This window comes from Pelophylax lessonae (genome assembly GCF_965119305.1).
Source record: "Pelophylax lessonae genome assembly, chromosome: 5".
In the NCBI taxonomy this organism is placed as follows: domain Eukaryota; kingdom Metazoa; phylum Chordata; class Amphibia; order Anura; family Ranidae; genus Pelophylax; species Pelophylax lessonae.
The window spans coordinates 548,996,613-549,023,775 of record NC_138772.1 but is presented as its reverse complement, the minus strand read 5'-3'; the positions used below and the strand labels follow the sequence as shown (position 1 = coordinate 549,023,775).

Genomic DNA, 27,163 nt, shown 5'->3' with positions numbered 1-27,163 from the left:
TATATAATTCAATTAAATGTAATTAAATTAAAATTAAATTAAATGTAAAAAAAAAAAACAATAAAAAAGGGGTAATTCACACAGATTCTCTGTTATGTTTGTTTCCGCTAATAATAATATTAGTGTATATTTAGTGAAAATATTGTCTTGATATATTCGGGGTGGGGGATATATTCGGGGTGGGGGATATATTCGGGTGAGTGATATATTCGGGGTGGGGGGATATATTTGGGGTGGGGGGATATATTCGGGTGAGTGATATATTCAGGGTGGGGGGATATATTCGGGGTGGGGGGATATATTCGGGGTGGGGGGGATATATTTGGGGTGGGGGGATATATTCGGGTGAGTGATATATTCGGGGTGGGGGGATATATTCGGGGTGGGGGGATATATTCGGGGTGGGGGATATATTCGGGGTGGGGGGGGCCTGCCAGGTAGGTTGTATGGGGCCCCGTGATTTCTAGCAGCAGCCCTGGCAGGGGGCTTGCACTAGAGAAAATAATAAAACGTAATAAATTATCTGATGATTTGCTTTTTTTTTTTTTTTTAGGCGGTTTGGATTTGGAGGATAAACCAGCTGATACGCCAAAGTCTGGAGGGAAAACGTGATTTTCCACTGTGGGGAAAGACGGGGGAGGCCAACGATCCCCCAACGTGCCGCTTGGTGACCCACACCTACAGGAACGAGGGCAGGTTCAAGAACGCCGTTTATGAGGGAGACATGTCCTGGGGGAAACCGCATGGAAAGTGAGTGAAGGGGAGGCTGGAAGGGGCTGAAGTTTAATCTGCTTATATTTTGCCTTCCCTGGTTCCCCCCTCATCAACAAATTATTATTTTTTCTACATAAAACAACAAATTATTATTTTTTTACATAAAACCTTTCTGTTTTAATTACATATCTTATTTTGCACGCAGTGATATCAACAGATCTCTGTGCTTCTCTATGCAATGCAGGCATGGCTGGTGGGAGGGGCTGGCAGGGGGCTGTACATAGCTCCCTGAACAAATCCCAGCACCCTGCCTCAGTGCTCCTCTCTACAGCCCTCAGTCCTGATGCAAGCAGTGGGAGGAGTTATGCAAATATCAAAGTGCCTTGATGAGTGGATATCAGTCTGGAGGAGTGGGCGTTTCCTAGCAGGTTGTATTTGCATACAGATCTTCCTAGGTAACACCCACATGTGATGCCGAGCCTCCAAGATTGAAAGAACTGAATTTAAATCCAATAAATGAAGGGGCGAGGCCAGGGAAAGTAAGGTTAAATGGAAAGTGGTAGATGATGCTGGACGTCCTCCGGCCAGAAAATGAGGCGGGGCTCTCTATCTGACTTGCTGAAGCATGTGAGAAGCTCACAGTGTGCGGTGAAATCAGAGGAAGCCGTTTCAGTCCAGGAGAGGAGCCGGTAAAACTGTGCAAGACTGAAGGGAAGGATGGAGGTCAGAAATAAAGTGTATCCAAAGATAAAACATTGCTTTAAGTTTGGAGTAGTGAGGGGTTAGAACCTCTGCCATATACTTACTGTCTGTGTCCCCACTGGGGGGATTCAGCCTCTCTGGTGATTACTGTCATGGGGACAAAATGGGATCAGAGATGTAAAATACGGCCTCTAAGCCCTGAAAAGGGCGAAACGCGTCAGTGGAGTACTCTAGGGGTGGAGAACATGGATGGATGCCATCAGCAGGGCCAGGACAAGGGGTGGTCAGGAGGAAAAGCTGCCTTGGGCACAATGGTTTATTGTAGGGATGGGGTGGACGCAGTTTGGCAACTTTGCCCTGGGCACTGGATGAGTTTGTCCCGGGATTGGGCATCAGACTCCTCTTCTGTCCATTGGCGGAGTTGGAAGACACATAGTAGTATGTTCAGCATGTTCTAGGATAAGCGATTGTCTCTTCCCCCATCATTCTCTGAGATCTCCCCCTCTATGGTCATTCATGGAAGGTCAGATCACTCCCAACCTAACATGGCTAATAAAAATGGGTTCCATCATCTCACTTTTTATACCAGCCATTCTCAACCAGGGTTCCATGGAATTCGAGAGTTCCTCCAGAGTTTGCTAGAGGTTCCTTGAGCTGTGGCTGATAGACCTCCCATCTGATGGTGTCTGATAGATCTGGGGTCAACGCCACATGGCGGAACCAGTGGTATGACACCAATGGTCTTTTTAGCTGTCTGTAAGAGTGGGCTTCCCTGTTACCACCATGTAACTGGTATTTTCCAAACTGACCACCAATGTAAGGAGCATTCTTCCCACTGACCACCAATGTAAGGAGCATTCTTCTCACTGACTTCCAATGTAAGGAGCATTCTTCCCACTGACCACCAATGTAAGGAGCATTCTTCACACTGACCACCAATGTAAGGAACATTCTTCTCACTGACTTCCAATGTAAGGAGCATTCTTCCCACTGATCATCAATGTAAGGAGCATTCTTCCCACTGACCACCAATGTAAGGAGCATTCTTCCCACTGACCACCAATGTAAGGAGCATTCTTCCCACTGATCTCCAATGTAAGGAACATTCTTCCCACTGACCACCAATGTAAGGAACATTCTTCCCACTGACCACCAACGTAAGGGGCATTCTTCTCACTGACTTCCAATGTAAGGGACATTCTTCTCACTGACTTCCAATGTAAGGGACATTCTTCCCACTGACCACCAATGTAAGGAGCATTCTTCCCACTGACCACCAATTTAAGGGACATTCTTCCCACTGACCACCATTGAAATCATTGGGTTACTCCAAAGATCTGAAAATTATGTTAAGGGTTCCTCCAGGAGAAGACGGTTAGGAAAGGCCGTTCTATACAGTTCTAGGGACGGTATGATGATTTGGATACATTTATGAATGATGAATTGTGCTGACCCGCCTCTTTCTCTTCTTTGCTCAGGGGGACGTTAAAATGGCCGAGTGGACGCAATCATGCTGGGGACTTCAAATTCGGTCAGGAGGACGGGTAAGACCAAATATGAGCACATATTAAGTGATTCAAAACCTGTTTGGTTTGCGGCACATAATGACCCGGTGCCGCTCTTTATAGCATTTTTGATTGAGCCCCAGCTGGTATAAAAACACACCCCTAAGGGGCGGGTGCTTGATTCCCTGGGCTCACTGGAAGTGGTTTCATTGGTGCTGGCCCTCATTCATCTTGGCAGACAACCGACACCAGATTGCAGGACGCTGCCAGGACAGTGCTGGAGAGCATGGGAGTGTTGGGAGCTGCTTTTTATTGTGTCCAGTGCCAGAAAAAAGAACTACATTATGGGTTCAAACCTACAGGCAGTGGCGGCTGGTGCTCAAAATTTTTGGGGGGGCAAAAACAGAAAAATGTAATAGGCATTGATTTGCGACTAAAAACGCTGTAAAAAATTGCGTGACTTTGAGGTCGCAAAAGTGTGAAAGGAGCCTTCAGTAAATAAGGTATAGTGTGCCCCCTTTCAATGCAGAGAGACCAGCATGCCCCCTTTCAATGCAGAGTGACCAGCGTGCCCCCTTTCAATGCAGAGAGACCAGCGTGCCCTCTTTCAGTGCAGAGAGACCAGCGTGCCCCCTTTCAATGCACAGAGACCAGCATGCCCCCTTCAATGCAGTGACCAGCGTACATGCCCCTTTCAATGCAGTGACCAGCATACATGCCCCCTTTCAATGCAGGGACCAGCATACATGCCCCCTTTCAATGCAGAGATCAGCGTACATGCCCCCTTCAATACAGTGACCAGCGTACATTCCCCCTTCAATGCAGTGACCAGCATACATTCCCCCAATGCAGAGATCAGGGTGCGTGCCCCCTTACTTACCTGGAGCAGCAGCGTTGGCGGGCGGCATCTCATCAGTGTCCCGGCGTCAGCTTCTCCTCAGTCCCGGCGGCGCGTCTCTGAGTCCTCCCGGTCCCACCTCCTCCTCAGCCAATGGCATGGGGTTTGCCTTGCGGACAATCAGGAGGAGGATCGGTGTGACAATTGCGAATTTTCATTCGCTATTGTCACACAATGGGTGGGCTCGGGGCGCACTGCTCTGCGCCCCGGCTCCACCCTTTGCACCACCCTATTAGAGCATCTGGCTCTAATCAGGTGATTAAACAAAAAAAAAAAACATTAGGCTCCATGCGTCCGGCGCCCTGCATGCAGATTAGGGGGCCGGACGCATGGATTGGGGGGCAGCGCCCCTGCGCCCTCATTACACCGGCCGCCACTGCCTACAGGTACGTTCAAGCGCAGGTGCATTTCCAGCGGCCCGGGGGTGTACACATGCTGTGGCTACACCAGAAATTATACCCCCTGTCGCATTCAGCAGGGCTTTTTTTTCTCAGAGAATAGGTGCAGGAACTCCCCCCCCTTCTGAGTCACCCCTTGTATGCGCCACCTACCCACCTCTGAGCACCGTGCCTTGGTCGCACCATCTCCCAGTACCGCCACTTTTAATACAGAACCAAATATCAATTGTGGTGCTAAATAGTTTGTATGTAATTTCTTAATGATAACAAGGAAAGCAGCAGTCAGCAACAATAGAATCCCCCCCCATCAACAACAGATCCCCAAGCAACAATTGAATCCACCCCAGCAACAAAAGATCCCCTGCAGCAACAATAGATTCCACCCCAGCAACAAAATATCCCCTGCAGCAACAATAGATTCCACCCAGCAACAATAGATTGCACCCCAGCAACAAAATATCCCCTGCAGCAACAATAGATTCCACCCCAGCAATAAATAATCTCCTGCAGCAACAATAGATTCCACCCCAGCAACAAAAGATCCCCTGCAGCAACAAGTGATTCCACCCCTGCAACAAAAGATTGCCTGCAGCAACAACAGATTCCACTCCTGCAGCAATAGACCCCTCATACAGCAACAATGGACCACCCATAACAAAACACCACACCCAGCAACAAAAGATCCCCTGCAGCAACAATAGATTAAACCCCAGCAACAATAGATTCCACCCCAGCAACAAAAATCCCCTGCAGCAACAATAGATTCCACCCCAGCAACAAAAGATTGCCTGCAGCAACAATAGATGCCACTCCTGCAACAATAGACCCCCCCATACAGCAAAAATGGACCACCCAGCAACAAAAGATTCACCCCAGTAACATTAAAGCCCCTCCCCACGAGAAGCAACAACCAATCTCCCAGCAGGCAGCATCAATAGATCCTTCAGCAGCCATCAATAATAGACCCCTCCCTCAGCAGTAGATCCCTCCCAGCAACATAACCCCCCAGTAACAATAGATCCACCACCAGCAAAAATAGACCCTCACACAAAAATAGACCCCCACCAGTCACGATAGATCCCCCAGCAGCCAGCATCAATATTCCCTCCAACACACCCCTTGCTATTACATTCAGTGCTGAAGTTGCCGGCGTTCCCCCGCCTTCCCTCCGAAAAAAAACCCTGGCGCTACCAACCGCCGAAAATGACCCATTCAATAGGGCTGTGCTGCAACTACCCCACAACCGCACTCTTTGCATGACGTTGCGGTGCAGAAGTCTAGCTTGTAGGGGTTAAAACAGGCAGTGAGGAACACCTTCTCATCACCTGCCAAATGTTCTCTGAAGAGCGATCCAAATGCAGATCACCCTTCAGAAAGCACAGCAAGTGTAAACGAGGCCATAACAAGCCCTTAGTGGAAACCTTGTGACCTCCTTCCTATTAATAACATCTGCAACATTCCTAAGACCAGTAATAGCAGCCAGGCGATGAGCCTGACCGCAGAACATTGAAACTGAGGATCACATCGGGCGCGGGGGGGGGGGGGGGTGGTTAACTGAGAATCCTGAGCATAAAAGAGAAGTGAAATTCCTAATAAGGGAAGAAAAGAGCTCATTATCCTGTACAGTGCAGTATGGGGACACCACATCGGGCAATCCAACGGAATATTACTGCAGATATTTATATTTATCCATTTATATTCATGCCACGCTTTAAATGCTGCACATTCACCCCGGGCCCTGCCCTACAGCCCTGTTCACACTGGCATTAAAAGTAGACTTTTACCCACTTCCGGACCGGAAGGATTTGCCCCCTTAATGACCAGACCATATTTTGCGATTCGGCACTGCGTTACTTTAACGGACAATTGCGCGGTCATGCGAAGCTGTACCCAAATGAAATTGATGTCATTGTTTTCCCCCCACAAACAGAGCTTTCTTTTGGTGGTATTTGATCACCTCTGCTATTTTTATTTTTTTGCGCTAAAAATAAAAAAATGCGACAATTCTGAAAAAAAAAAAAAATTATATTTACACATTCTGCTTTATAACATTCTCAAAAAAAATAACATTCTCAAAAAAAATAAAATTAAAAATCTAATTTTTTAACATTTTAGGCAAATTTGTATTCTGCTACATATTTTTGGTAAATTAAAATCCCAATAAGCGTGTTTTGATTGGTTTACGCAAAAGTTATCACGTCTACAAACTAGGGGAAAGATTTATCTCATCTTTATTTATTTAGTTTTTATTAGTAATGGCGGCGATCTGCGATTTTTAGCGGGACTGCTACATTGCGGCGGACAGATCGGACCCCTAACTGACATTTTTGACACTTTTGGGGGGGACCAGTGACATTACTACAGTAATCAACATTTAGAAAACAATTTCCAGCAGCACAGCTGTCAGTTACTTACCACACCCACTTCCCTGAAGCTCCACCCACTCCACATTATTAATCTCCGCCTACTTATCATCAGATTATAGGGTCTACTCAATACAGCGAGAATTACAGGAAATTGAAAAGGGAATTTCAAACTTAAGGCCAAAGTAGCAGAGTAAATTACCCGGGACAGGGTCCTATTTGCCAGGACTGTGTTGGCAAAAACGGGACAGTTGGCAGCCATGAGATATACGTGATTTTGCGCCGCCGTAATTCTGTGTGCGGCGGTCGGTAAGTGGTTAAATAATATTCCCACCAGGCAAAACAAAGGAACCCCTTAGGCCCCTTTCACACATACGGTCCGTTTGTCCGTTTTTCATCCATCCGTTGACGGATGAAAAACGGACATCAATGCATCTCTATAGAAAAACAGATGACAATGGATGATCATCCATTTTCATCCGCTTCCGTCAATGTCTGTTCTTTTTTTTTTTTTAATGGATGAATGTCCTAGTTTTCCTCCATCAAAAAAATGGATCGGACGAAAAACGGATGTAAACGGACGAACGGTCTGTTTTTCATCCGTTTTTTCATTGGTAGTGGATGTAAAAAAAAACGGATGAAAAACGGATGTAAAACGGATAAAAAACAGATGTAAAACCGTCTACAAACGGATGTCAAACGGATAAAAACAAATGTCAAATGGACGACAAACGGATAAAAAACGGATGTCAAACGGATAAAAACGGATGTAAAACGGACGACAAATGGATAAAAACAAATGTAAAACAGACGACAAACGGATGTAAAACAGACGACAAACAGATAAAAACGGTTGTAAAAGGGATGACAAATGTATAAAAAGCGGATGTAAAACAGACGACAAACGGATAAAAAACAGATGTAAAACGGACGACAAACGGATAAAAACGGATGTAAAAGGGATGACAAATGTATAAAAAGCGGATGTAAAACGGACGACAAACGGATAAAAAACAGATGTAAAACGGACGACAAACGGATAAAAAACGGATGTAAAACAGATGACAAACGGATAAAAAATGGATGTAAAATGGACGACAAATGGATAAAAAACAGATGTAATATGGAAGACAAACGGATAAAAAAACGGATGAAAAACTGATGTAAAACGGACGACAAACGGATAAAAAATGGATGAAAAACTGATACATTTTGACATAACTTAACTGATGAACTGAACAGACCGTATGTGGGAAAGGGGTGTACTGGCTGCAGGAACGTCTTCTCACTCACACCTGCTGAGACTGATTGCTCACCTGTCAGAAAAAGCAGGCTGACTGTTATCGGACAGGTGAGCAATCAGTCTCAGCAGGTCTGCCTGTCTGTTGGAGCTGTGCATTATCCTCCATGCTCCTGCAATACTCCATCGATTTCTTAAGGCCCGTACACACGTACCGATCGTCGGCATACAAACGTCGGTGGACGAAGGATCTGCCGATTGTACGCGTGTTAGTATGGTGCCTCCGACAGATGTCTGCGCACAATCCGCGGACAAAAGTCTTTCGTGCAAACATGAAAATATTTGTATGCCGACACCAGAACGGACGATTGTTCGCCTGTCAGTACACAATTCGGCCGACAGACCGCAGATTTGCAAGACTGGGCATGCTCAGAAAATAGAAAACACAGGGAAAGTTAACCATTACATGACATCACTTCTGCAGTCGGCGGACAAAATTCTTGTGCTGTCCTTGTGCTGTCTTTGCACTTTTCAGCAGACACCGACATCCCGGGGAGAAAAGAGGAACATTTGTAAGCCGACCATCGGTACGTGTGTACGGGGCTTAACCCTGCGTTATTAAGGTCAGCCTGACTCAACCAGAAGCAATTTCTCTCCCTCTGGCTCCATGTGGTGAGCATGCATTTACTTAGTGCATCCACCCTTCTGAGTGAGAGGACGTTCCTGCAGCCATAAGGGGTTCCTTCGTTTGCCTGGTGGGAATATTATTTAAGGTTCAAGCCGTCAGGATATCTGGTGAGCAAATACTGTATGTGTGTGTGTATATATATATATATATACACAGGGCTTTTTTTCAGTGGGAACGTGGGGGAACGCACCTCCCGCATTGAATGTATGCAATGGCAAGGTTGCTGGAGCGTCTATGATGCTGGTTGCTGGGGGATCTATTGTAACTGACTGGCGGGGATCTATTGATGCTAGGGGGTATCTTATGTTGCTGAGGGGTCAATTGTTGCTGGGAGGGATCTACTTTTGAGGGAAGGTCTATTGTTGCTTTCTGCTGGAAGAGCTGCTGTTGTTGCTGGGGGTCTATTGTCGCTGAGGTGGTATTTTTTACTGGGGGCCCATTGTGTGAGGGATCTATTGTTGTGGGTAATCTATTGTTGCTGGGGTGGGGAATTTTGTTGCTTGGGGGATATATTGTTGCTGTGGTGGGATCTATTGTTGCTGGTGGGATCTAGTGTGGCCGGGATTGGATCTATTGTTGCTGCCTGCAGGGGATCTATTTTACTGCTTTTTCCGTTATCATTAATTGCATACAAATTACTTAATTACTTACAAAATGATACTTGGTTCTGTATTCTCTAAAAAGGGGCGGTACTGGGAGGTGGGTAGGGGGTGGAACCAAGGGATAGTACTCGAAGGTAGGTAGGGGGGCAGAGACTCAAAAGGGGGGAGTTCCTGCACCTATTCTCTGAGAAAAAAAGCCCTGTATGTGTGTATATATATATATATATATATATATATATATATATATATATATATATATATATATATATATATATATATATATATATATATATATAAAATATATATATATATATATATATATATATATATATGCTGGTGGAGGAAGACTGTCTCTAATCGCATTGGTTGTTGAAGGTGAATTCATCACTCATTCGACTGTTTTCATCTCCTGCATCATCTGAGGGTTATTCACAGATCCCCATCCTATAACTGTCCATTGGGATACACAGACTAGAGGACTGGATATTTACAGTTATATTCCTGCAAGGTTTTTTTTGCTATCTCACTGTCTAGTTTTGTTGTCAGCGCTGCACTTTTTTTGTAAAATATAAAGGATGATTTTACGCCGAGTAAAAAGATACCAAACCATGTCACATCACAGGTGTCAAACACAAGGCCCGCGCCCTCACACCTCTCCTGCAACTGTGGCACTCCCCCTTGTCTCTGCCCTCACCTTTTCTCAGTAGTCGGCAGCAGAGAGGACAGAACTCCTTTGCCAGATCCTGTGTTTCTCTGTGCTGCTGCACCCCCCCCCAGCAGTCTGTAGCAGAGAGGAGGGCAGAACTCCTCCTACAGATCCTGCATCTCTCTGTGCAGCCACAACACCACTTTGTATTTGTCTTCCCTGGTCTCAGCATTCAGCAGACTCTGTAAGCTGACTCCAGTCCTCCTCGGGTCCTCCTCCAGACCTTGCACTTTCTTCTTCCCAGATCCACCGCATCTTCTTCCTGGCAGCAGCACACAGTAAAGGGGTGCATTGTGATGTAAGGAAGGGTGGGTAACTCTTGACTTATGATGGTGGTGGGGGGCTCTTGACATCTCATGCAAGGGTGTAATGGGGTGGTGGGGTGCTCTGGACATCTAATCTTACAGATAACCGGCCCTTTGAGGGCAACCATAATGCTGATGCGGCCCGCAATTAAATTGAGTTTGACACTCCTGGGTTAGTCTGGCTCGGCTGGGCCAACGGACCTATAGGGACAGCTCTGGGACACTTTTCAAGGTAGCCAGGTGGGCTGGTATTTTTTTTTTTCTAGGATTTTAAGAGTTTCACCAAGGGGACGTAGAGCTCCTGCAAGTTGTTTTCCCTCAATAATATAACAAAAACAAGCTCCTGGACTAGTTACCTGGACTAGTTCCCGACTGGTTGAAAAATGCATGTAACCTAGCTGGACAGGAATAGGGGGATCCAAATCCAGCTGCCCTCTACAGCGTAACGCTACACAAGAAGTATTCATGGCTGCAACTGCTTTTCTTCTATCAGAATTTGGCTTCGACACTCCAGGAAGTGTCAATTTTCTGAGAGCTGATTAATCTGCTTGGAATGCAGAGATAGGGCTAATGCATGGCAATAACACACAGTAACTAGGCAGGTTACCACAAAGCAAGGTGTAAAGTGCATTGCTGTGTGCTGCAAAAATAGAGCAGGAGTGATTTCCTGTGTGTTGGGGGCGCATCCACAATGAATGGGCCCCAACAAAAGTGCCACGAAGCACAATAAAGCATGTACTGCAGAGCATGTTGGCGTGAACAAGACCCAAGTAGCTGTTTTTTTTAGATTGCACACGTGATTATTATGCCTTACCAACTGTGGTGGAAAGGTCTCCTTAAGAAAGAGTAGGAGGAGTTGAGTTAAAAAAATAAGAGGTTGGGCTAAAGAGTAGGAGGAGTAAAAAAAAGATGGGAGGAGTTAAATAAGCAGAGAGATATATAAGAGGGAGAAGAGGTCATGGCTGGGTCCTCTACTCTCCTGGGCCCCAAAAGGAGCAGCACGCTATATGTCATGAAGGGCCACCTTCGTTTGGTACAGCATGTGGTGACAACATTGTCTCTTTGTGTTTGCAGGTTTGGGATTTGCCTAATCCCGGGTTCATCCCCGGACAGATACCACTGCTACAAATGTCACTGGAGGAACGGAGCCATGCAGGAATATGGAATCTGTGAGTAAGTAATAATGCAGCTTATGGGGGGAAACCGTGTCCTGGGGAGGTAGACCTTATTAGCATCAGACGGAGACACCTTCTACTCCTTCCATTCAAGAACCCCCCCCCACCCTTACCCTGAAAGGGTATTTCTTTTTAAAACGTCCTTTTTTTTTTAAATTTAATCATGATGTAGCACAGACAAGTGTACCTCCATAATACCTCTTCCTGTAGGATGCTGTACTAACCCCTATCTAAATGACTCAGAGGAGGGATGCTTTCCCCCCCCCCTCCTGCTCTACTATCAGCTGAATCAGGCAGCCTGACAATGGGCAATTAGCTGGTGTTGGCCCTTTAAAAATAATGATGATAATGAATAAATATAATTAATAAATAATATACTTAATAATAAAAATAAATTGCAAAAATGAATACATAATAAAGTATTAAAAAATGTTTATATAAATATTTATAAAATAATATAAAGATTTTATACAAATAAAAATATATACTGTATATAGCAATATATATAAAAAAAAAAAATCTGTTTCCGTTGGTTTATCTGCAACATTATTTATGTTGAAATATTATAAAAATTAGAATTTTTTTTATTTACTTATTAAATTGGGAGTAACATACCCCCCCAACTTTCTGAGATGGAAATGAGGGACACCTATTAGAAAAAGTATGTGGGCATAGGACACACCCCCTGCCACACCCCCAGGAGAATTGTACAAACAAAATGATTGGTTAACCACTTAAAGTGGAACTGCACAGCATCTAGACACCACAAACCAACAATGCTATTTCATTCATTTTTTTGTATTTAAAACAAACCCCCCTCCCCCCCCATCCATCCATCCATGTCTCCATGCTTTTTTTTTTTTTTTTTTTTTGCTGAGAAAATATTTTGAAAAACGCCCCCTGGCATTTCTGGCTGTGGCCATCTTGGAGTAAGGGCAGATGATTCATTTATCATTTACTTCCTGGAATCCGTCTCAGGCATTGGCTGAGCTGGGAACCCTCCCCTCCTCAAGACTCCTGGGATGTATGACATCATTTCCCGAGCCATGGAAACCTAGAAGTAGCTGAAGAAATGCAATAAAAAGTGTAAAATAAGTAAATATGATTTACTTTCCTATCCATTTACTAATGCTAGCAGCATCAGGATTAGAAATAGTCCATGTTGATGTTGGAGGTGTGTTTGGGGTCGTTATGTTGGAATACTGCCCTGCGGTCCAGTCTCCGAAGGGAGGGGATCATGCTCTGCTTCAGTATGTCACAGTACATGTTGGCATTCATGGTCCCCTCAATGAATTGTAGCTCCCCAGTGCCGGCAGCACTCATGCAGCCCCAGACCATGACACTCCCACCACCATGCTGGACTGTAGGTAGGACACACTTGTCTTTGTACTCCTGGCCTGGTTGCTGCCACACACGCTTGACACCATCTGAACCAAATAAGTTTATCTTGGTCTCATCAGACCACAGGAGATGGTTCCAGTAATTTATGTCCTTAGTCTGCTTGTCCTCTGCAAACTGTTTGTGGGCTTTCTTGTGCATCATCTTTAGAAGAGGCTTCCTTCTGGGATGACAGCCATGCAGACCAATTTGATGCAGTGTGCGGCGTATGGTCTGAGCACTGACAGGCTGACCCCCCACCCCTTCAACCTCTGCAGCAATGCTGGCAGCACTCATACGTCTATTTCCCAAAGACAACCTCTGGATATGACGCTGAGCACGTGCATTGAACTTCTTTGGTCAACCATGGTGAGGTCTGTTCTGAGTGGAACCTGTCCTGTTAAACCACTGTATGGTCTTGGCCACCGTGCTGCAGCTCAGTTTCAGGGTCCTGGCAATCTTCTTATAGCCTAGGCCAGTGATGGCGAACCTTGGCACCCCAGATGTTTTGGAACTACATTTCCCATGATGCTCATGCACTCTGCAGGGTAGTTGAGCATCATGGGAAATGTAGTTCCAAAACATCTGGGGTGCCAAGGTTCTAGGCCATTTTATGCAGAGCAGCAATTCTTTTTTTCAGATCCTCAGAGTTCTTTGCCATGAGGTGCCATGCTGAACTTCCAGTGACCAGTATGAGAGAGTGAGAGCGATAACACCAAATTCAACACACCGTCTCCCCATTCACACCTGAGACCTTGTAACACTAACGAGTCACATGACACCGGGAGGGAAAATGGCTAATTGGGCCCAATCTGAACATTTTAACTTAGGGGTGTCCTCACTTTTGTTGCCAGCGGTTTAGACATTAATGGCTGTGTGTTGAGTTATTTTGAGGGGACAGTAAATTTACACTGTTATACAAGCTGTACACTCACTACTTTACATTGTAGCAAAGTGTCATTTCTTCAGTGTTGTCACATGAAAAGATAGAATAAAATATTTACAGAAATGTGATGGGTGTACTCACTTTTGTGAAATACTGTATCAATTTATATATTAATATAATATAAAAATAAATATATAATCCATTTAAATACATTCATGAAGTCCAGCATGCACACTGTGTGGTCATACAATGCTCAGAATACAAAATCAGTTGCAGATCTTAGAAGAAGTAAGCATCGTTCTCCATTTTTGCGTAGATCCTGGAAAACATTATTTGTGCATTTTTTACAGGTACGCAGATGATTCCGTCTACAAGGGATACTTCCACAATAATATGCGGCATGGATTTGGGATCCTGGACAATACGGCCTCTAAGACAAACCCATTTAAGTACACAGGGAGCTGGGAGAAGGACAAGCGGACCGGGTACGGAGTTTGGGAAAGCTGCGAAAAGTGAGTAACGTCACACTGATATACAAGTGTTGCACATGCAGAGGTCATTCAAAGGTCATAAAAAGGGATGTTTTAGTTATACATAAGAGTTCTAGGGTCTGTACACCCACTGTGCCCATTTTGAGGGGTTCCCACCATCCCTGTACTGAGATCCTAGGTCTGTACACCTGCTGTGCCCATTATGAGGGGTTCCCTCCATCCCTGTGCTGAGTTCCCAGGTCTGTACACCTGTTGTGCCCATTATGAGGGGTTCCCTCCATCCCTCTGCTGAGTTCCGGGGTCTGTACACCCGCCGTGCCCATTATGAGGGGTTCCCTCCATCCCTGTGCTGAGTTCCCGGGTCTGTACACCCGCTGTGCCCATTATGAGGGGTTCCCTCCATCCCTGTGCTGAGTTCCTGGGTCTGTACACCTGCTGTGCCCATTATGAGGGGTTCCCTCCATCCCTGTGCTGAGTTCCTGGGTCTGTACACCTGCTGTGCCCATTATGAGGGGTTCCCTCCATCCCTGTGCTGAGTTCCGGGGTCTGTACACCTGCTGTGCCCATTATGAGGAGTTCCCTCCATCCCTGTGCCGAGTTCCGGGGTCTGTACACCTGCTGTGCCCATTATGAGGAGTTCCCTCCATCCCTGTGCTGAGTTCCTGGGTCTATACACCTGCTGTGCCCATTGAGGGGTTCCCACCATCCCTGTGCTGAGTCCCCGGGTCTTTACACATACTGTGCCCATTATGAGGGGTTCCCACCACTTACTGCAATAATATTTTACAATTTTATTGACAATTACTAGAGGAAAGGTTGTGACTGAATGCTAACTCCTCTCTAAAAATGTGTTTATATGTATATATAAGGTATATACACTGATCAGCCATAACATTAGGACCACTGGCAGGTAAAGCATATTATGTGTCAGTTTCATGTCTGAAGTTCTTCTTCTGGTTCCTAAAAGATTTGTCTTGTTTTGTGTCCTCAGGGGGGAAAAATACATTGGAATGTGGCTGGAGAACCAGAGACACGGCCCCGGAATCGTCGTCTTCCACACCGGCTGCTGCTATCAGGGAAACTTCCACTCCAGCAAACTAGTGGTAAGTAAATGTGTGCAACTGGATTATAGCTGAGGTCCTGGGAACAATCTTCACTAGGATTCCATCTGTACACTGTCTGTAGAGTGTAAGCTCCTCTGTTCTCTGTACAGCACTGCAGTATATGTCAGAGCTATATAAATGTATAATAATAGTGTGTGACTGTGGGGGGACATTAGAGTGTAAGCTCCTCTGGTACAGAGACTGATGTGACTGTGGGGGGACATTAGAGTGTAAGCTCCTCTGGTACAGAGACTGATGTGACTGGCTCAGTGTTCTCTGTACAGCACTGCGGTATATGTCAGAGCTATATAATTGTATAATAATAGTGTGTGACTGTGGGGGAGGAGACATTAGAGTGTAAGCTCCTCTGGTACAGAGACTGATGTGACTGGCTCAGTGTTCTCTGTACAGCACTGCGGTATATGTCAGAGCTATATAAATGTATAATACAGCGGCGGAACTACCAGGGTCGCAGCAGTCGAACTTGCGACTGGGCCCTACAGTTCGGCCACTGTGGGGGGGGGGGGGCGCCGTTCTGTCACTGCAAGAGGAGGGGGACGCCCCTGCCCGCCCGTTAGGTGATAGGTGCACACAGGAGAGGGGCGGGAGGAGAAGATCGGCTGTCTTCTATCTGTGCAAGGGAGGAGGGACTGTCAGTGCAGGATCTGAGACCCTCTCAGCTCAGAGTACTGCTGATGGGCACTGATGGGCAGCACTGATAGACAATACTGATAAGCACTGACAGGTGACATTAATGAGCACTTATAGGTGGAACTGATAGGTAGCATTGATGGGCAGTATTGATGAGCACTGATGGGCAGTATTGAGCACTGATAGGTGGCATTGATGGGCACTGATAGGTGGCACTGATAGGGGGCATTGATGGGCACTGATAGGCGGCATTGATGATCGCTGATAGGCGGCATTGATGAGCGCTGATAGGTGGCACTAATAAGTAGCATTGGTCAGCGCTGATCGGCAACATTGATGAGCGCTGATCGGCAGCATTGATGAGCACTGATAAGTGGCATTGATGAGCGCTGATCGGCGGCATTGATGAGCACTGATAGGTGGCACTAATAAGTAGCATTGATGAGCGCTGATCGGCAGCATTGATGAGCACTGATAAGTGGCATTGATGAGCTTGGATAGGTAGCATTGATGAGCGCTGATCAACGGCATTGATGAGCACTGATAGGTGGCACTGATAAGTGGCATTGATGAGCTTGGATAGGTAGCATTGATGAGCGCTGATTGGCGGCATTGATGAGCACTGATAGGTGGCACTAATAAGTAGCATTGATGAGCGCTGATCGGTGGCATTGATGAGCGCTGATAGGTGGCACTGATGAGTAGCATTGGTCAGTGCTGATCGGCAGCATTGATGAGCACTGATAGGTGGCACTGATAAGTAGCATTGGTCAGTGCTGATCGGCGGCATTGATGAGCGCTGATAGGTGGCACTGATAAGTAGCATTGATGAGCTTGGATAGGTAGCATTGATGAGTGCTGATCGGCGGCATTGATGAGCACTGATAGGTGGCACTAATAAGTAGCATTGGTCAGTGCTGATCGGCAGCATTGATGAGCACTGATAGGTGGCACTGATAAGTGGCATTGATGAGCTTGGATAGGTAGCATTGATGAGCACTGATCAACTGCATTGATGAGCACTGATAGGTGGCACTGATAAGTGGCATTGATGAGCTTGGATAGGTAGCATTGATGAGCGCTGATTGGCGGCATTGATGAGCACTGATAGGTGGCACTAATAAGTAGCATTGGTCAGAGCTGATCGGCAGCATTGATGAGCGCTGAGCGGCAGCATTGATGAGCACTGATGGGTGGCATTGATGGGTAGCATTGATGAGTGTGGATAGGCAGCATTAATGAGCACTGATCGGCAGCATTGATGAGCACTGATAGGCGGCACTGATGGGCATTGATAAGCACTGATTGGTGGCACTGATAGGCAGCATTCATTAAGCACTTGATGGGTTGCACTGATAGGCAACACTGATGGAGCTACACCGATGATCAGAGCCCTGATTATCAGTGTACACAATGTACTGAAAGTCTTACTGGTTAATGGCTCTCCTTTCCTCACACACATGGTAAAGGGCCACTGTGATTGTCCGAAGAACACAGCAGTCACAGAGCATGCTGGCTGTGCGCCCCAGGGGGCATGTGGGAGGCAGAAATCTGGGGGGATATCCATGAACGCCCTCCCAGAACTGGAAGCCCGGAGCTCCGATGGAAGGGGGGAGGATCAGGGGGACCCTTCATAGTTTCTTGCACCGGGCCCCTGAAGGGTCTAGTTACACCTCTGGTATATTAATAATAATAGTGTGTGACTGTGGGGGACATTAGAGTGTAAGTTCCTATGGTGCAGGTTGTTACATTGTCATTCTTTTTTCCAGGGTTCTGGGGTTCTTATTACGGAGGACGGCACTGTATATGAGGGGGAATTCACTGAGGAATGTTCACTGGCTGGAAAAGTAAGTTCTCTGTTCAAATAGAAAATAAACATGTCTTATAATAAGTGATAGTATCAATACAGATGGCGATTTCCCCCCCCCCCCCCCAAGTAATTTATTTATAATGGTTTGGTAAATGTAAAGTCCAACTGAACTTTTAATTTAAATTGGCTAAATATATTCCAGGCATATCAAAATAAAAGGTGTGCAAAGCCTCAGTAGAGACCCCTCCTGTCCCCCTGCCAAAATACATCAAAAAAGGAAGTTTTCTTGCTGTGTGGAAGCAGTGGTCTCTCTGTAGAGGTCCAGCACTCCCCCTACTGAGTCAGACCAATATCTCCCCAATGAGTCAAGCTCATGCTTCATACTGACTGGAGTGCTCTAGCTCTAATTCAGCAGGGGCTTGTCAGACCACTGCAGAGAGACCACTGCTTTCCCACAGCTAGCAAGCATCCTTTAGTGCCGGTTCACACTGGTGCGATGCGGGAACCCTGCAAATCCACTGCAGGTTCCCACAAATCCACTTCAGGTAAACACCCATGCAATCCGATTCTGCTGCGGACCAAGAAAAAGGTCCCGCATGACTTTGGTCTGAATGCGATGCAAATTCAGCCATACATTCTGTATGGCTGAATTTGCATTGCACAGACATCGCATGTGATTTGTAGAGCAGTGCTGTGCGAATCGCATGCGATGTCTGACATCCCTATAGTGTGAACCCGCACTTAGAAGAGCATGCTGGCAGAGGACAGGCATTTCTGCTAAGGCTGTGGATGAACTTGGAATGTATTTAGCTGATTTAAACCGCAAGCCTATTGAGCTGACCGTGTCCTCCTGTGGTTGTCATACATTTTACACACATATAAAATATTAGTGATAAAAGAGAAAATGTCCTCATTTCCAATGCTGCTGATGTAATTAAAGAACAGAAATCAGTTGAGTCTGTAAGAAGGCTTCCAGCACTTTCAGAGTATGATAATTCAGGAACATCTATGAAAATTGTCTGTGAAGGTTCTCCTGTATCCAGGTCCTGGTGTATCTAGTAGTAGTTGGTAACGTTGAACTGGACTTGCTCCGTAATAGTGAAGACATTTGGTAGCTTCTCCAAACCACTTCTTAATTTCTAATGGAAGATAGCGCAGAGTTTAGGCAGCGCTGACACCCACTTTGACCATGGAATGTGTCAAGGCAGGTTCTGATTATCCAAGGACAGTGTGGTTTTATGACTTTCACACTGCCAGGATGCCAACAGCCAGGATGTGGCCACACCAGGTAAAACAAAAAGGTGCACACAGCTTGGAAACTGAGAAAACGCTGAATTCTAGCCGGTAAGTAGCGTTGATACAAACCCTTTTCCTGGACAATCAACATCTACACATTCCATGGTGGTTGGATGAAGGTGCCAGTGCTCCCTGTGTGACTATAAATTCTGGGGGATCTTCCTGACCATCATTAGAACTGAAGAAGTTGTTTGGAGAACCTGTAAAATGTCTTCAACTAGATACACCATAACTTGGATACAGAAAAAACTTCACAGACCACTTGGAAACCCAACATCTACACATTCCATGGTGGTTGGATGAAGGTGTCGGTGCTCCCTGTGTGGATAAAAACTCTAGGGGAACTTCCTGACAATCATTAGAAATGAAAAAGTAGTTTAGGGAAACTACAAAATGTCTTTAGATACACCATGACCTGGATACAGGAAAACCTTCACAGACATCTTGGAAATCCAACATCTACACATTCCATGGTGGTTGGATGAAGGTGTTCAGTTCAATGTGACCAACTACTACATACTCCATGACCTGGATACAGGAGAACCTTCACAGACCTCTTGGAAACCCAGCATCTACACATTCCATGGTGGTTGGATGAAGGTGCCAGTGCTCCCTGTGTGAATATAAATTCGGGGGGATCTTCCTGGCCATCATTAGAACTGAAGAGGTTGTTTGGAGAACCTGTAAAATGTCTTCAACTAGATACACCATAGCTTAGATACAGAAAAAAACTTCACAGACCACTTGGAAACCCAACAGCTACACATTCCATGGTGGTTGGATGAAGGTACCAGTGCTCCCTGTGTGAATATAAATTCTGGGGGATCTTCCTGACCATGATTAGAACTGAAGAAGTGGTTTAGAGAACCTGTGAAATGTCTTCAACTAGATACACCATAACTTGGATACAGAAAAAAACTTCAAAGACCACTTGGAAACCCAACATCTACACATTCCATGGTGGTTGCATGAAGGCGTCGTTGCACCCTGTGTGGATATAAATTCTGGGGGATCTTCCTGGCCATTATTAGAAATGAAAAAGTAGTTTGCAGAACCTACAAAATGTCTTTAGATATACCATGACCTAGATACAGGAGAACCAACATCTAGATATTCCATGGTGGTTGAATGAAGGTGTTGGTGCTCCCTGTGCGGATATAAAATCTGGGTGACCACCTTGACAATCATTAGTACTAAAGAAGAGGTTTGGAAAACCTACAAAATATCTTCAACTTTACAAAACAAGTCCAGTTCAATGTGACCAACTACTACTAGATACTCTGAAGGGCCATACACACTATCAGATTATCTGAAGACTTTTTCCTTCAGATTTACCTTTTCTATGTAGTGCAAGGGCCTGCCGGATTGCATACAAATTGAAAGTGTTTAGGTTTGACCTTATATTATATGGTTTTGGTAAGTCTACAGGCAAAAGTCTTCAGATAATCTGATAGTGTGTATGGCCCATTACTCTCAACTCCGGTCCTCAGGACCCACTAAACAGGCCAGGTTTTCAAGATAACTGAAATACATCACAGGTGATATCATTTGCCGCTCAGCGATTGCAGTATTCTAGTCTGCATCTCCCAGGGATAATACTTAAAATCTGGCCTGTTAGTGGGTCCTGAGGACCGCAGTTGAGAACCACTGCTCTATGACCTGGATACAGGAGAACCTTCACAGACTTCTTGGAAGCCCAACATGTATACATTCCATGGTGGTTGGATGAAGGTGTCAGTCTCCTCTGTGTGGATATAAATTCTGGGGGATCTTCCTGACAATCGTTAGAACTGAAGATGTGGTATGGAGAACCTACAAAACGTCTTCAACTACTGTGGATACACCATGACCTAGATAACGGAAAACCTTCACAGACATCTTGGAAATCCAACATCTACACATTCCATCGTGATTGGATGAAGGTGTTCAGTTCAATGTGACCAACTACTACATACTCCATGACCTGGATACAGGAGAACCTTCACAGACCTCTTGGAAACCCAGCATCTACACATTCCATGGTGATTAAATGAAGGTGTTGGTGCTCCCTGTGTGGATATAAATTCTGGGGGATCTTCCTAACAACCATTAGAACTGAAGAAGTGGTTTGGAGAACCTACAAATTGTCTTCAACTAGATATACCATGACTAGGATCATAGGCAGGCACACGGGCTGTGCCAGGTGTGCCTAGGCACACCCTAATAACCCGTGTGGGGCAGATTCCCCCTGGTTGGATCCCTGATTTTTCACCAAAGCCCCCCAATGGGTCTCCTAAAAGAAATTTTTAATAAATAATAAAAAAATAAAATTGTACACAATAATAAAAATCTGCTGACACCATCCACTGCCCTAACGACACACCTGCACACACATGCATTTGTGTTTGAGCTTTGGGGTGCACACCGTAATGCAATAGGCTGCGCACACCTATGCTTGGATACAGGAGAACCTTCATTGGCATCTTGGAAAATCAACCTGTAGACATTCCATGGCAGTTGGATGGAGGTGTCAGTGCTCCATGTGAGGATATAATTTCTGGGGGACCTTCTTGACAATCATTAGAACTGAAGAAGTGGTTTGTAGAACCTACAAAATGTCTTCAGCAATACAGAACAAGTCCAGTTCAATGTGACTTATTACTACTAGAAACATCATGACCTGGTTACAGGAGAACCTTCACAGAGTTCTTGGAAACCCAACATCTACACATTCCATGGTGATTAAATGAAGGTGTTGGTGCTCCCTGTGTGGATATAAATTCTGGGGGATCTTCCTAACAACCATTAGAACTGAGGAAGTGGTTTGGAGAACCTACAAATTGTCTTCAACTAGATATACCATGATTTGGATCATAGGCGTGCACACAGGGTTACAGGAGGACCTTCACAGACTTCTTGGAAACCCAACATCTACACATTCCATGGTGATTGGATAGATAAGGTGTTCCCACAGTGCTCCCTGCGTGGATATAAAATTCTGGAGGATCTTCCTGATAATCCTTAGAACTAAAAAAGTGGTTTGGAGAGCCTACGAAACATCTTAACAATTACAGAACAAGTCCAGTTCAATGTGACCCAACTTCTACTAGATAAACCATGACCTGGATACAGGAGAACCTTCACAGACTACTTGGAAAATCACCATCTACACATTCCATGGTCAATGGATAAAAGTTTTGGTGCTCCCTGTGTTGATATATATTCTATCTAGAGGATCTTTCTGATAATCCTTAGAACTAAAAAAAAAAAAAAAAAAAAAAAAGTGTTTGGAGAGCCTACGAAACATCTTCACTATTACAGAACAAGTCCAGTTCAATGAGACCAACTACTACTAGATAAACCATGACCTGGGAACAGGAGAACCTTCACAAACTACTTGGGAAATCAACATCTACAAATTCCATGGTCAATGGATAAAAGTGTCGGTGCTCCCTGTGTGGATATAAATTCTGGGGGACCTTCCTGACACTCATTAGAAATGGAAGTATATAGGAGGGGGAAGTTTGGGACTTTAGATGAGATGCACGGTTGGAACTGCCGTGCACCTCCATCCCTGGTTCAATAGACAAGAAGAAAAAGGTTGGGACTTTAAATGAGATGTGGCAAGGCTTGCAGGAAGATAAAATCACATTTATTGATGGATACATATAAATGACCATACAACGAAATAAATATGCATAGACAGAGTAGTACAAAAGGTTGAAAATTATTCTCAAATCCAATGTTCATAAAAACCAACATGGCAAATTTCCAGAGGTAAACAATATATTGGTAGTAATTGCAACATCAATGAGTACAATGAATCAATTTGAGTAGAGTAATTTGATAAATGGACTTGACGCGTATCGTGGACCGAGTATTCCACTTCATCAGGAGTAGATGTCTGATATTGCAATAGGATAGGTGTTGGCACTGGAATGAGGGATGGCCCCGAGTGTCCCTCACGGGAGCTGAGGGCACACAATGCAGGCAAACAGCGCTGGACACGTAAAACACATAAGTGTGGGCTGAGGTAAATGGAATGAAGGTGATATGTGTAGCAGCAAAAAAGAAGATATCATGGGATAGACCCAGAATGGAAAAGAGGTGTCCCATGTCCGCCGGATGTGGCTCTGCAGTGGGGTCCCAGTGGGTCCCATGAAATCTTTTTTGCTGCTATACATATTACCTTCATTCCATTTACCTCAGCCCACACTTATCATGTGTTTTGCATGTCCAGCCCTGTTTGTCTGCATTGCCTCAGCTCCCGTGGGGGACACTCGGGGCCATCCCTCATTCCAGTGCCAACACCTATCCTATTGCAATATCAGACATCTACTCCTGATGAAGTGGAATACTCGGTCCATGATGCGCGTCGAGTCCATTGATGTTGTGACTATATCAAATTACTCTACTCAAAATTGATTCATTGTACTCATTGATGTTGCAATTACTACCAATATATTGTTTACCTCTGGAAATTTGCCATGTTGGTTTTTATGAACATTGGATTTGAGAATAATTTTCAACCTTTTGTACTACTCTGTCTATGCATATTTTATTTAGTTGTATGGTCATTTATATGTATCCATCAATAAATGTGATTTTATTTTCCTGCAAGCCTTGCCACATCTCTCATTTAAAGTCCCAATCTTTTTCTTCTTGTTCTTTAGAAATGGAAGTGGTTTGGAGAACCTAAGAAACCTCTTCAACATTAAAGAATAAGTCCAGTTCAATGTGACCAACTACTACTAGATAAACCATGACCTGGGAACAGGAGAACCTTCACAGTCAATCTTGGGAAATCAACATCTACACATTCCATGGTCAATGGATAAAAGTGTCGGTGCTCCCTGTGTGGGTATAAATTCTGGGGGGCCTTCCTGACACTCATTAGAAATGGTTTGGAGAACCTCCGAAACATCTTCAGCAATAATGAATAAGTCCAGTTCAATGTGACCAACTTCTACTAGATACGCCAAGAACACTGTGGCTGTTCTGTTGATTTTGCTTCCAATTTTCACATATATTTTTATTTCCTTCCTCTTCGAGATCACAATATTTCCTGTCCCTCAGTATACTCCTAATGAAGGAAGATACATTCTATATCTATAGATTCTGTTCCCAGAATAGAAGAGGTTTAGCATTCAGCCTTATCCAGTGTAAGAGCAAAGCTAAAGTGTACCAACCTACAGCATCCAATCTGATCCCCAAGGAATAAAAAAATAATCTTAATATCTTTATTCTACTTGTAGAATAAGTAAACCCAATCACTGCAATCTCATATAGACTTTAGCATGTTGAGGTGGCCACAAATGTATCAATATGACCAACCAATTATTTAACAGAATGATCAAATAGTGAAGTGCCCACCCCTGAAGGGGCCATTGAGAATGTAACCAGGTTCTTCCACAATTGTACAGAGGTTGCCTGCCACAGTTTCATGCACACCAATGATACAGGTTCAGTCTAGAGCAGGGGGTCTCCAAACTATGGCCCTCCCATTGTTCAGGATCTACAATTCCCATCATACCTAGTCATGTGTGTGAATGTCTGAGTTTTACGATGCCTACTGGGATGTGTTGTTCCACAACAGCTGGAGGGCCGTAGTTTGGAGATCCCTGGTTTAGAGGTTGTCTTTTTAGAATTTATTGGTGAGTAACTTAAATAGGAGAGGAGTTTAGGGTCACCGGACACCGAAAAATGATAACCGTGATCAATAGGAGGACAAAGTTCACACAAAATCCTTATATCTGCAGTCACACGTTTAAAGTCCCAAACCAGGTCCTACTCAGTGTCCCAGGAGCCATCCACCACCCAGATTCCACCAGGAGATTCTGTGAGGAGGATAAAAGATCCTTCTTCAGAGCAGGACTTCAGACAGCGTCTTCCCACACAAGTCCTTTTAACAGTCTTCCCCAGACTCTCAGCCCAGCTCCTACTGAGGCCCAGACTGTAACAAAAATCCTCTTTAGCAATCTATTTTAGCACTTGATTACTGTAGTAATGTCACTGGTCAACCCCCCCCCCCCCCCCCAAAAGTATCAAAAATGTCAAGGGTCCAATCTGTCCGCCGCAATGTCGCAGTACTGCTAAAAAAAATCGCAGATCTCTGACATTACTAGTAAAAAAAAAAATTTGGGCACCCCAGGTAAAAATTTGTATTAATGTGCATAAAGAAGCCAAGGAAAGATGGAAAAATCTCCAAAAGGCATCAAATTGCAGATTAGACATTCTTATAATATGTCAACAAAAGTTAGATTTTATTTCTATCATTGACACTTTCAAAATTACAGAAAACAAAAAAATGGCGTCTGCAAAAGTTTGGGCACCCTGCAGAATTTATAGCATGCACTGCCCCCTTTGCAAGGCTGAGACCTGCCATTGTCATGGATTGTTCTCAATCATCGTCTGGGAAGACCAGGTGATGTCAATCTGAAAGGTTTTAAATGCCCAGACTCATCTGACCTTGCCCCAACAATCAGCACCATGGGATTTTCTAAGCAGTTGTCTAGAAAACTGAAACTGAAAATAGTTGACGCTCCCAAAGCTGGAGAAGGCTATAAGAAGATAGCAAAGTGTTTTCAGATGTCAATATCCTCTGTTCGGAATGTAATTAAGAAATGGCAGTCATCAGGAACAGTGGAAGTTAAAGCAAGATCTGGAAGACCAAGAAAATATCAGACAGAACAGCTCGCAGGATTGTGAGAAAAACAATTCAAACCCCACGTTTGACTGCACAATCCCTCCAGAAAGATCTGGCAGACACTGGAGTTGTGGTACACTATTCCACTATAAAGAGATACTTGTACACCGGGCCGGCGCTACCTATAGGCGAGTTAGGCGCCTGCCTAGAGCGCCCATCAGTCAGGGGCGGCTAACTGGCCGCCCGTCTGCCCGTTCTTACATACACACTGGACATGACACTGATCACACCATCTCCTGCCTCTGTGCTCCGATCGCCGCTCTCTAAGCTGGCTCGGTTATCTGAGCTCAGCAATGGGCGGTGACTCGGCGAGCGTCCTGTGATCATCATGATTTATGGTCATGTGTGGTAGGGGTCATGTGCAGGCAGTGGGGCTAGCCTATTGGTGATCGCTGTCTGCAGAGTCCCGCCTCTCTGCAGGTGGGGGCTGTGTCTTCTCTGCTCCCGACCGATCTCCTGCTTGTGAGTTGTGACAGTCAGTCTGGCAGAGCAGATGGGAGATAAGAAGAGCAGCCTGCTGTTCAGCACAAGAAAAAGGGGCATTCAGGGGGGCTGCAGAGTTGCTGCCTGAAGAAATTGTCTACTGTAATTAGAAGAAGAACTGGACTAAGTTTTAGAACTTCAGATGCAAAGTAAGGAGCTCCTCCAGTGTATCCAACACTTCAGTTAATGTAGAGGTCTGTTCCATTCACCCAGGAATCCCTTCATGCATGTTAGGAATTTTTTTTTGTAGTTATTACCTTTTCTGAAATCTTAAAGCGTTAGTAAACCAGACTTTTTTCTTTTTTTTTAAAATCCCCTGCAAGACCATGCATAATGTGCTAGTATGCATTGCATACTAGCACATTATGATATACTTACCTTAGAACGAAGCTCTTTCGCCAGTGTTCTTTTCAGGTTCACATGCTGCAGCCATCTGATTGGCTGCTCAGCAATGACATCACGCCTGCTCATTACTGAATCACCATACAATGCTCACTGACTGGCTGTCCTTACCATACAATGCTCACTGACTGGCTGTCCTCACCATACAATGCTCACTGACTGGCTGTCCTCGCCATACAATGCTCACTGACTGGCTGTCCTCACCGTACACTGCTCACACTGACTGGCTGTCCTTGCCATACGATGCTCACTGACTGGCTGTCCTCACCATACAATGCTCACTGACTGGCTGTCCTGACCATACAATGCTCACTGACTGGCTGTCCTCACCGTACACTGCTCACACTCACTGGCTGCCCTTACCATACAATGCTCACTGACTGGCTGTCCTCACCGTACACTGCTCACTGACTGGCTGTCCTCACCGTACACTGCTCACTGACTGGCTGTCCTCACCGTACACTGCTCACTGACTGGCTGTCCTCACCGTACACTGCTCACTGACTGGCTGTCCTCACGGCACACTGCTCACTGACTGGCTGTCCTCACCGTACACTGCTCACTGACTGGCTGTCCTCACCAAGTCTCACCCCCCTCTTTCTGATGGCACACAGTAAAATAATACAAAAAAAAGTGCCGTTAGAAAAGCAAAACAAAAAAAACAGACTAACAGGTTGCCCTCC

At 45.1% G+C, this 27,163-nt stretch overlaps 1 protein-coding gene across 1 annotated transcript in view; it reads left to right on the top strand.

The window, feature by feature from the left end:
• The window catches only part of ALS2CL (ALS2 C-terminal like), a 145,475-nt gene that overhangs the window by 59,949 nt on the left and 58,363 nt on the right, over positions 1 to 27,163 (top strand). Inside the window, exons 10-15 of the mRNA XM_082259229.1 lie at positions 554 to 750; positions 2,895 to 2,960; positions 11,196 to 11,294; positions 13,910 to 14,071; positions 15,042 to 15,153; positions 17,574 to 17,651. Coding sequence (XP_082115355.1) covers positions 554 to 750; positions 2,895 to 2,960; positions 11,196 to 11,294; positions 13,910 to 14,071; positions 15,042 to 15,153; positions 17,574 to 17,651 — 714 coding nt within the window. The remainder of the gene's footprint in view (positions 1 to 553; positions 751 to 2,894; positions 2,961 to 11,195; positions 11,295 to 13,909; positions 14,072 to 15,041; positions 15,154 to 17,573; positions 17,652 to 27,163) is intronic.